The sequence below is a fragment of the Neolamprologus multifasciatus genome, chromosome 17, assembly GCF_963576455.1.
Source record: "Neolamprologus multifasciatus chromosome 17, fNeoMul1.2, whole genome shotgun sequence".
Lineage (NCBI taxonomy): Eukaryota > Metazoa > Chordata > Actinopteri > Cichliformes > Cichlidae > Neolamprologus > Neolamprologus multifasciatus.
The window spans coordinates 29,437,829-29,448,677 of NC_140455.1; the positions used below are offsets into that span (position 1 = coordinate 29,437,829).

At 39.4% G+C, this 10,849-nt stretch overlaps 2 protein-coding genes across 2 annotated transcripts; both read right to left on the reverse strand.

Annotated features, from left to right (window-relative positions):
- Window positions 1-1,226: 1,226 nt before the first annotated feature.
- mrpl42 (mitochondrial ribosomal protein L42) lies at window positions 1,227-4,395 on the reverse strand. Its single transcript, XM_085137325.1, has 5 exons — window positions 4,259-4,395; window positions 3,750-3,813; window positions 2,373-2,457; window positions 2,010-2,170; window positions 1,227-1,337 (listed from the first exon to the last, which is right to left on the reverse strand). The coding sequence occupies exons 1-5, from the start codon at window positions 4,335-4,337 to the stop codon at window positions 1,292-1,294; spliced, it is 435 nt and encodes a 144-aa protein (XP_084993451.1). The 5' UTR covers window positions 4,338-4,395; the 3' UTR covers window positions 1,227-1,291.
- Window positions 4,396-5,041: 646 nt separating this feature from the next.
- Window positions 5,042-10,360, reverse strand: pwp1 (PWP1 homolog, endonuclein). Its single transcript, XM_085137321.1, has 15 exons — window positions 10,086-10,360; window positions 9,888-9,946; window positions 9,642-9,799; window positions 9,470-9,555; window positions 9,241-9,337; window positions 9,003-9,113; window positions 8,765-8,895; window positions 8,357-8,427; window positions 7,747-7,843; window positions 7,580-7,641; window positions 7,378-7,489; window positions 6,462-6,552; window positions 5,986-6,107; window positions 5,788-5,893; window positions 5,042-5,648 (listed from the first exon to the last, which is right to left on the reverse strand). The coding sequence occupies exons 1-15, from the start codon at window positions 10,149-10,151 to the stop codon at window positions 5,554-5,556; spliced, it is 1,464 nt and encodes a 487-aa protein (XP_084993447.1). The 5' UTR covers window positions 10,152-10,360; the 3' UTR covers window positions 5,042-5,553.
- Window positions 10,361-10,849: the final 489 nt, after the last annotated feature.

The following is a 10,849-nucleotide window of genomic DNA, read 5'->3' on the forward strand; positions in this document are numbered from 1 at the left end:
AATTTCAAAGATTTCTTCCTTTATTTGTATAACGACATTCATCTTTGACTTTCACAGTCCATTTCACTCCACAGCTTACATCTTTTTATGAGAAAACATTAATGCTAGCACAGATTTGCAACCTTGTTACTTATACTTGTTTCCACGCAAACTGCCATAGAGTTCATCTACCAACTGGAAGATAGATGGTTTGATTCTCAGCTCCTCTAGTCTGCGTGTCAAAGAATTTTAGGCACTAAATCCTGAGTTGCCTTGATGCATCTTTTGGAATCTAAGTGTGTGGACAGCAGGCTAAAAAAAAGGTGGAAAATTCAGCTCTGTGGAGTGGGCTTCTTCTATGTTACACTCAACAAGATTGCAAAACCAAGATGTTGTTAAAAAGCCTTAAAAATCAATAGAGACATTTTTCACCCTGGACACTATCTGTTTGACCTGTTGCCCAACAGACTGAAGAACGTTTTTTATCCAAGTGACACATCATAGCCACAGATCTACCAAATGTGGGTCAGATGTGAGGTGCATTATGACATTTGCGTTAAAACTGACAAACTCATCACTTGCCACAACCCGCTTCAAGCGGGTGACATTCAGGCCACAGTTCACCCACAAAATACATCCAAAAGAGAATGACCTTTTCCCCTCTTCTTCTGCTGCTGTGTTGTACAGGTAGTTAGCTGTGCTTTGAAAGTGATTCACTTTCCCCACACACGTTGTCCTTTATGCTAACAGTTAGGTAGCAGAAGTCGTGTCTCTTTAACGGGTTCCTATATTTTTCAGCATAGCTGTTCAGCATACCTCTTTAATGAGAACTAAATGTCTGCTGAGCACAAATATAGTCAATTTAATTTTCATTCATTATGTTTACATTGCTACAATACTGTTTGGTTGCTAGGCAACATGTTGACGTCATAAATCGTTATTCATAATTAAAGTTTCAGGGATATGAACTAGATGCTACCATCATGAAATGAAAATGATACAACACCTTTATAAAAGGTGTTTACATGTGCATAAAGGAGGTTGGTAGGTGGCTGCTAGCCAACATAATGACATCACAATATCTGATATGGATCTGTACACCTGCACACCTGGAAACTCTGAAGACACACGTGTGTGACTTGCCAGGCTACTTGAGAACCCCTGCTTTATATCATCAGTCTAAAGAAAATTCTACTGCAACTGTGAAGTCCGGTGTAGTGGCTGCATCAAAAAATGTAACTACTAACTTATTATTTAACAGTTTATTTAACATTATAGTGACAACAGAAGGATATCATTTGCTGTTTGGTAGCTATCTGTCCTTTGGTGGGTCCTTATTTATGCGTCGCCTTCGATACCTGTGAACAACAAAACAGAGGACGATCAATACAGAACAACAAGTACAGACGCATTTTTAAAGAGAGAGCACATTTTCTTTCAGCTCTTTTACACAGTTTCACAATCATCCAATGAATAAAAACAACAGAAGGAGCGACAGAGTCTCCTCATCGAAGTTGGCAACTCATCTAAATCTGCTGTGCTAACACTGTTAAATCAGCAAACCAGACGAAACAAGGTTGAGTAACCCACTTTCAAGGGAAATTTCTTCAGTATGTTATTTCTGACCTCCAGCTTGCCAGTAAATATGGTGATGAAAAGCTTAAGACCACTTGAAAAATTACAAACAAATATTTTTTGAGCATGCAAAAAAACAAAAGACCTGTAACCACCCCAAAACAGAAAACCCAAACTCAGTAATAAGTAGCTCCACCGTTATTGCTGATCACGTCAAACATTTTTCAAGTGGTCTTAAGCTTTGATCGGGACTGTGCAATACCAATAATACCTGTAACATCCAGATAAACAATTTTCTACACATAATTCATCTTGTTGATCCAAATGTAAACTTTGGAGGAATAAATCAACAATAAATTACTAAAGGGAGATCAGATGAAGAACATCTGGGCAAATCTCCCACCAACCTTTTCATCACAGACCTTTGCCTATGTGTGTGTTACTTGTGTACTTACTGTCCAATTGGATAAAAACGATGTTTTGTAGTGAAGAACATCTTGCTCAGCTCTTCTATTGTGGGGCCGTTGTCCTTGAGCACCTCCTTGCTGAGGTGGGCCTTTAAAACCTGGTCGTGCGTCTCGTCCTGATTGGCCATTGGGTCTGGTCTTTCTATAGGCTGCAAAGATTAATTTCCCATTTTGTAAATACACAGTGTTTTATTGCAATCCTGAAGCTTTTTCACTTGTTGTGCACAGAACAGTTACATCTTTTCTAATGGCTGTAAGTCTGATACTTCAAGTTTATTTGTTATAAAATAATAACAGGTCTAAAACTATATCCAGAATACTTTTGAAAAAACCTACACAGTAGTGCCTTACCTGGGTAAGCTCATAGGGAATGTCCACAGTGGGATGGTAGCACACTATGGTTTGTCCATCTGAGGTCACACCAATTTCCACATTACTAAAGCCAAAAAATTGAAAGATTAGTATCTATGTCAAACTTAAGTACTTAAGTAGTTGTTACATTTTTTTTAAACTTCATTAATTATTCCAACAACACAACTACCAAATGTTAAATATTTCTGCAGCTACAGTGCTTTGCAAAAGTCTTGAAGTAACAAATTCTTTATATTTTGCTAGTTAAATGGGAAATATGTACACCAGTTTTAGGTTTGTACAATTCTAATGAGCTTGAAAGTCATTATTTTGTATGAACATCTTTATTCTTCAACACAGCCTGAACTTAGGCAGCTTTCTTGTAATTTCTTTAAATATTCTTCAGGAATAGTTCTCCAGGCTTCTTGAAGGAAATTCAAAGCTCTTCTTTCGATATTGGCTGCTTTTCTTTCACTAGCTGTTAAAATGATCCCACACTGCTTCAATAATGTTGAGGTCTGGGCTCTGGGGAGGCCAATCCATGACTGATGGTGTTCCATTGTGTGTTTTGCCATACTTTTTCTGCATTGGCAGTGTTTGGGATCATTGTCATGCTGAAAAGTCAAGCCGTTGTCTATCAGACTCCTTCCTGATGGTATTATGTGGTAAGCCAAAACATTATGATGCTTTTCTGAGTTTGTTTGTTCTATTTTGAGAAGATCCCCAACACCCCCAAACAACGACAGACCCTCCACAGTGGCTGTTGTACCTCTCTCCTGACCTCCTCTGCACATATTGATGATGATTTGAACCAAAGATTTAAAATTTGAATTAATCATTCCATAAAACCTGATGCCACAAATCTTCAGTCCAGTTTTTTTGTAATTTGGCATACCTCAGCCTTTTCTCTTCCTTAAGAATGAACTGAACTTCCACTGAAATCAATTCTGATGAGGCACTGGTGAACAGTAGATGGATCGACCGAGGCATGCTGTGTCAAGTCTTTGCTGGATTTTTTCTCCACTTGTTCAGTTTCCTTCAATCTTTTAAGGATACACTTCATCCCTTGAGTTGGTTGTCTTTATAAGGAATTTATGTTTCCTTATGTCAAGCACAAGGAAGGGAGTGAATTTACTGTGAAAAAGGCGCCAATGACCAAAGAAAAACTTTCAAAGTCCTTCAGACAGAAGGAGAACTACCAATTGAGGCCTCTTTAAAAATTACAACAAAGTCTGGCTGCTTGGAGTCAAAATTTAAAGTAATGAATTGTTGCTCAAGACTTTTGGACAATACAACACGCAGTGCTAATTCTAATCCACAAGGTAAGCTAACTACTTTCGTATTTGTTCATCTCATCTTAATTGGACAAATACAAACCATTCAGGTCCATCAAGAAAAGTAGTACCAACACTGGACTTCTGGCGAGCTGGGACCAAACAAGCTGCAGCAGGAAAACAAACACAACCAACACAGATGTAACACAAGTCCAGACAACTAATGACACAAATGGACACGGTTCAACTTCTTAGCTATAAATTAAACTCTGAAAGCTTAGAGACCATAACACAAGGATGGAGGCAGCAGCAGGAACTATTAAACACAGATACTAGACATGATGCTGCTACTGTGCCCAAAATGTGTTACGTTTACAATCACTAGGAAACGTGTAGACTTGTAATATATTAAATTATTCGTAGCGAGTTTTTGTTTGTTTGTTTGTTTGTACAGACACACTGTGCTTTGGACAGTGAAGTCAGACTCGCCACCTAAACTGTCAAGGTTAGCCCGTTAGCTTTCACCGCTGCCATCGCTGTTAACCAATAAATCTGTAAACTCGCGTACACTCACATGACCGCCAACAATGACAAATAAAGCATAAAACTTACTTTGTACGCACGATAACCGAGTGCGACCGGAGAGTCGCGTTAGGAGACTGTTTAGTCTGCACAAACGACCCGACGCCATGCTTAATTATTTTGTATGTGCAACACTGTAATATTTCCGTCTCTGCTTTCTGACTCGGCTTCAACAGTTCCGCTGCTGCACCCATCTCCTTCAATATTTCTACTCTGGCTTTATTTGTAACTCCTGCATTTCACTTCAAATTTCTTTGACATCTAACATGTTTGGATTATTTCAAAATCTCCAAAATGAACTAAACTTCATGCTGTTACATAAAATATTTTTAAATATCTTAGAAATGTTTTGTTTAAAATACAATTGAACCCTGGGATCCCTACAAATACTCACAGTTCAAATTCCCAGTGCGCACATGCATCATGTAGTACTTGTGATATCTTTATTTTCTATGTTTTTCTTTAATATGATTTAAAAACATTGATTGCTCAGTCTGTTACTACTCAGCCCTGCTGGTGACTAACAGTAAACTGAAACATTTATGAATTCTTACGTTTCATACTTTACATTATAGGTGGTTATTTTTCCATATATTCTTAGTATTAGGTCCAGTTTTTAAATGCACTACATTTTAGCACAAAACCCAAAAGAAAGTCTTTTACTTTTTCTTTTTTTTTTTTTAAGATTATAGGCTAATAATGTAGAGTACAACCACATAAATATTTAAACAACGCACATCCATACACATCCTTAATACATCCATCTAGTGGTTCATAAGTGGTTTGAAAACCAAAGAACAAAATCAACATAAATCTAATGAACTGTGTTTATTTCTTGAATATATGAAAGTTGGATGAGTCCATTAATTATTTATTTTTACACTTGAGCCAAATCAAATAACTGTACAGACTTCCCCCCAAATTTTTTTTATCTATTAGCAGAAAAGGGTATAAAACCACTGTTCAGATCAGTGTGCATGGCTTTCTTGAGAAAGTAATCTAAGCAGCATATTACATTGGTAATGTACATAGAAAAAACTGCATTGATTTTAAATTTCACCCAGTCATTCAAAAATCCAAAGAAGTCCACTTATATTAATATAAAAGCAACTGTTCCTCGACTTTCCTGAACAAGTCTTTAAATGTTCTTGTCAGCGGCCTCATATGTGGAAAGAGAGAAGCTGAACTGAGCTCTTTGGTTCCTTTGGGCCTGGTTTTCAAAGGCTGGCCAGCTTCTCAGTGGAGCTTCCACAAAGAAACCTCAAGCATGGCAGCTTGATGTGTTCCCACATTAGCTCAGTTTATCCATTTTAACCAGACTGTCACTAGGAGACCTCCATGTCAGATGTGGCTGCAGCGCTGGATGCCTGTGATCCCGTACTTGCCACCAAGCGTTCTCGACTGCCAAAGACCTCGGCCACTAAAAGCAGTCACAACAACATTATAGCATCATTAACAGCATCAAAAATAAATGTTTGCCACTTTAGATAACCACAGAACAAGTCGTGCAGTTGCTTTTGGAACTAACTTCACATGATTTACAAATGATTTAACTTTACCTGCTGCAACATCACTTATATCCCAAACTCGCAGACCTTCCTTCTGTCCCCCAAAGGCATAGATGAAGGGCAGGTCGGGGCAACATGACGCGCAAAACAGCACACCCTGATCACAGGTTACAAAGTCAGGTTAAACATCTTTTAACAACCACTTTTTATACACATGGAAAAATAATCCACAACACACCACAAGCTTACCATTTTCATATCCCGCGAGTGCACCAGGTTGGGTTTGTTGCCCAAAATGTCCCAAATCTTAACATGTTTGTCAGCTGAAGAGGTGACCATGCATCCTTTAATCTGGCTGCTGAGGGTCAACCCTGCAGGAATTCAAAGGGGGTTAGGCATGGTTTCTATAGCACAGCCATTACTGTATCTTTTCAAGAACACAAGGAAAGGAAGGCTCCACTTGGTTGGGCTAAATCACAGAGCCTCAGTGTTACCCAACTGTCTTCATGACTTCCTCCAGAAAGGAAGTGGTTTTGAGATGATGATGAAAAAAAGCCAACCACAAGTTTTCCCACATTTCTCTGGTATGTATGAATAATGTCAAGGAATGCTTTCATATTTTCCCAAATGACTCATTTCCAAGAAAAAAAAAGCCACTTCCTCTTACAAAAGAAAAGCTTATCTAGAGTTTAAACTGAAAAAAGGGACTGAACACACACACACACCTGACACTTCTTCATCGTGTGCCCTCAGTGTGAACACCGGTTTATCTGAGCGTGCATCGAGGCAGTAGACAAAACCATCCTCTGTACTCGCCTGAAAAATAAGAAAAAAAAACCCACACGTAAAGCACACAGCTTATGAAGAACTGACAAAATCAACAGAATGAGATACGCAAAGTCATTTGCACAATGACCACACACCAGCTGGAGTCACAGCTGCTCAGCCGGGTTTTAAAAGGAATGTGATTTAATGCGGTTAAGCTTTGGTGCTTTTGTATGATTTTTTTTCATCCTCTGATGAAAAATCAAAAAACTGAGCAGAAAAAAAATCTTTAATTTATTGTCTGGTGAAAACAATGCGACTGAAACAAAAGTCGCATAAACCACATCTCCACATGTGATTATGTTGGTCGAGCTCTGAAAATGACCTGGACGTCAGCCAAAAACATCAATGTGAAGCACCAGTGCTGGGAGAAGGCGTAACAGATGGGTCATTCTGTGTCAGTTGAACAAATGCTTCCCCAATTTATCTCTCTACTGTTATGTTATGTTATGTTATGTTATAGCATAGCATAGCATAGCATAGCATAGCAATATTCCAAGTCAGCACCTTTTCAGGCTCAGGCAAAAGCTTCACCTTTGATGTGAGAGTCATTGTTACAGTTAAAAACAATTTGTATGTAAAGAAAATTTAAATAAACTGTCTTACAAACAGTGGCGATGACACTTTGCATATTCAGACATGCCCCCGAAAAATTTAAAAAATGACATTTAATATGAGCACCGGCACTTTTATGGGAGCTGAGAATAGCACTTGTTTCTTAGAAAACTTGGGATGCTCTGTAAATTGAAATGCATTTTACTGTGTTCTGCACAGCTTGTCTACTAAAAAATTCTGGAGGATGTTTTAAGGACTCACCAGGAAATTGCAGGGTGAAAAGTGGTTCCAGACCAAACGTTCCACTTGGCCACTGAACCTCCACGTCCGATAGCTGCTGTCTGGACTCCGACAATCATAAAGTACAGCTGTCCTGTAAAGAGAACATGTTAAGCCTCCAAACTTTTGTCAATCCAAAATTTTCCTATAAAATCTGGTGGTGAGGAGAACAAATGACACGAACTTGTCGTAAGATCCCGATAGCAAAGTCTGGGCTTCAAACGGGTGGAATGTTAACGTCTGGACCTGAAAGACAAACATGTTTGTTACCCAGCAGCTCAATGCTGTAATTTCTGGGAATGCAACACTCAATATAAACTGTGAATTGTATTTTTATTTCTCATTGAATACCTTATCAGTGTGTCTGTGCAGGGTTGTGGCTGGCTTGCCTTGAGACATATCCCACAAGATAACAGTTTCATCTGCAGAACCGCTAGCCAACACGTTCCTAAGAAAGAGGGGACTGTGTTTCAGGAAAGACCCACTGATGTACAGATACGTACAGTTATACCACATGCATCTAATATAAACAAAGTATATGCACATCTCTCAGCCTAAAGTAAACGAATTCAAGTATCTCTGGGACTTGTTTACAAGTGGAAGGAAGAGTGGATCGTGTGATTGAAAGATGAACTGATGCAGCATGTTTACGGTAAGTCTGTTGTGGTGAAGAGAGACCAAAGTGGGAAGGCAAAGCTGTCAGCTTACTGGTTGACTTGCTTTCCTACCCTCACCTATGATAAGAAGCAAGAGGTAGAGACTGAAATAATAAAAGCTCAGATACAAGCTGAGGAAATGAGCTTCATTTACAGGAAATCTGGGCTCTCCATTAGAGATGGGTCAATTTTCCGAGAGTAAAAGGAGGCCTGTTCATCTCTGTTTAGACTCCTGGCACCGCAACCCACACGAGAATAGGTGGTAGAAAATGGATGAATGCATATTAATGCAATCTGATACCGACCTGGCCAGCTGGTTCCAGGATAAATCCAGCACTGCATCTGTGTGCCCCTCAACAGGTTCTGCTGCTGCCCCCTGTTATTTTAAAAAGAACAGACAGAAAGCGTTAATTACTAACTCAGTCTCAGCCGATATTAAACCCATCAGACATCAGTCGGGTGAACGTCGGGATCCGCACTCTGTGTTTACATCTTTTTACCTGCTGTCATTTCCTTATTTAGTTGTTTGGCAGTTGTTGAAATAGTTTTGTGAGTTTTAACCTGAGATTCTGATATTTCTGGTAAAATACATTTATATTTAAAAATCAATTCAGGATTTAATGAAAGCAATAGAAATTCACACACTCTCACTGTGATGGGCATCTGAGGGTTCAATTTCTTGCTGAGAATAAAACCACTAATTAGGTTTTTACCTTTTTGCTCTTCTTTTTCTTCTTGGGGGCTTTTTTGCTCCCCAGAGAGAAGGCTGGCTCTAAACAGTCCACCACATCCAGATCCCACACGTCTATCTGAGGGGTCATGTTGCCCACAGCTGCATAGTTAGCTGCAGGGTAACACACACACAAACAGGAGACAGTGTTTGCTAAAAAGTCCTATACAACGAAACAAGAGACTTTATCTACATTGCATTTATCATTGATGTTTTCTTACATGTTCCTTCTGCAGGATTTGGGTCAAAATTTAGCCACTCCACACACAGTGGATAGGCTGGCAGCAGAATATCGTGATGAACATAAAGGGAGTCCTCCTCTGAGTTGTAAACTGCAAAGTAATACATTTCGCTTATTTTAAGCCACAGCAGCAGTATCTGATGAACAAAATTTCCTTCTATTTGCTGAAGAAAATCCTCTGTTATCTGTCCATTGGGTCAGTAAATGAAGGCATTTACCAAAGATTTCCAAATTGCAGCAATCCTTCTCTGCTTTGCCTGCCAGGATCAGGTTGTCAGTGGGTTTGATTTGAAAGTCCTCACGCTCATACTGGTCCTAGGAAGAAAGTTATCCAAAACAATTAACACAAATTTCTTGCACTGGAAAACAAATGGGGGTTTTTAAAGTTTATAGCAGCTCCTCAGGCACAACACCGAATGCATGCACTTATTTTTGGAGGCCACTCACTGTGTCTTTAATGGTGATGTAAGGATCCTCCTCATTAGAGCTGAACACTGTGAGTCCAGCCAGGCTGTCACCGAGATTAGCGGTCACTAAAACAGAGGCAGAGCACCAGAAGATATGGGATGAAGCGGCAAATCTACTCAAATAACCAAAGAGCACCTTGCCCCTTCCTCACCTGCGTCTTCTTCATCATATTTATCCAGGCCATACTCTGCTAGCTCATCCTCCTCCTCCTTTCCTTCTTCACTCTCATCCTGTGGCACTTCAGCAGTATCACGCTCTTCAACAGGTACACCCTCAGCATCTTCTTCTTCGTCCTCAGCTGCCAGCTCCCTGGGGGCATTCAAAGAAGTAAACAAAAAGTACATGACAGCAGGCACAGTGTGATGGGATACACGGGAGCAGTGAGCCTTTAACATACCCCAATTCTTCTTTCGCTTCAGTGATGATTCGCTGGAGCTCCTCCTGGCTCAACTCAACCTAGAGTTAAATTTTAAAAGTGGCTTTATTATTTTAAAATATATATGCCATTTGCTCGAGGTTCAATACGTGTAAAAGTTTGGGCACTGCCATGTTGACAGATTAGCCGCCGGTCGGCTAACATGCTAATGTTACTTACTTTATCCGGGGTTTCCTTGGCAACGCCTTGTTTTACCCACCCGATACAAGTAATCTGGGAGCTCATTGCGGACAATCTGTACGGTTTATGTACTCAAAACTTTATAAACTACACACTAAAAGACTATTTAACCTCAGGCACGCACACTGGGGGCGTACACGTGAGTTTCACTGGGTCCTGCGACGCGTCTTGATGGCGTTTGAGGAGCGTTGAAAAATCTGCCTGATCAAAAATGTAGCAGAGAAACTTGACACACAAAGACTTCTGAATTGAGATTCTAAAGAGGAATCCCTCAAAAGCAGAATGTTAAAGTAAGCCCACTTTGAAGAAGTTTAATTATACATGTAACGCCTGAGATTTATATAACAAAAATAGTGTAATTTCAACAGTATGTTTCAGTTTTACTATTTGTTGAAGAAATTCTGCTGTAGTACACGAAAGAAATCTGTCAGCACGACTTAAATAGCAAGAAATAAATAAGCTCTAGTAGCTTTTTTTTTTTAATTCACAAAAAGAGTTCTCTTAAAAAACCCCACAAAAACTCTGGACCCATTGCTAACACAATTTCCATAGCAGGTAGTGAAAATGGGAACTTTTCTGTCATTTGTTTATCAGTTACTTACTTTGGTGTAATACGAATCGCCACGTGGGAGCTATTTATCAGTAGGGAAAACTGTAAAACTTAAATAAAAAAGTAGTAAAAATTCTTAACATTTTCCAAAGCCGTCTAGTAGGCTGCATTGTCTTTGCAGGCCAGGTCAAGC

Coding starts and splice junctions, on each gene's coding strand:
- pwp1 (XM_085137321.1), bottom strand. CDS start 10,151: ATGAGCTCCCAGATTACTTGTATCGGGTGGGTAAAACAAGGCGTTGCC. Junction 9,338..9,469: donor ACATCACCATTAAAGACACA/GTGAGTGGCCTC, acceptor CTTTCTTCCTAG/GACCAGTATGAGCGTGAGGA. Junction 5,894..5,985: donor ACTCGCGGGATATGAAAATG/GTAAGCTTGTGG, acceptor ACCTGTGATCAG/GGTGTGCTGTTTTGCGCGTC.
- mrpl42 (XM_085137325.1), bottom strand. CDS start 4,337: ATGGCGTCGGGTCGTTTGTGCAGACTAAACAGTCTCCTAACGCGACTC. Junction 2,458..3,749: donor TTTCTTGATGGACCTGAATG/GTTTGTATTTGT, acceptor TTTTGGCTTTAG/TAATGTGGAAATTGGTGTGA. Junction 1,338..2,009: donor CGTTTTTATCCAATTGGACA/GTAAGTACACAA, acceptor TGTTGTTCACAG/GTATCGAAGGCGACGCATAA.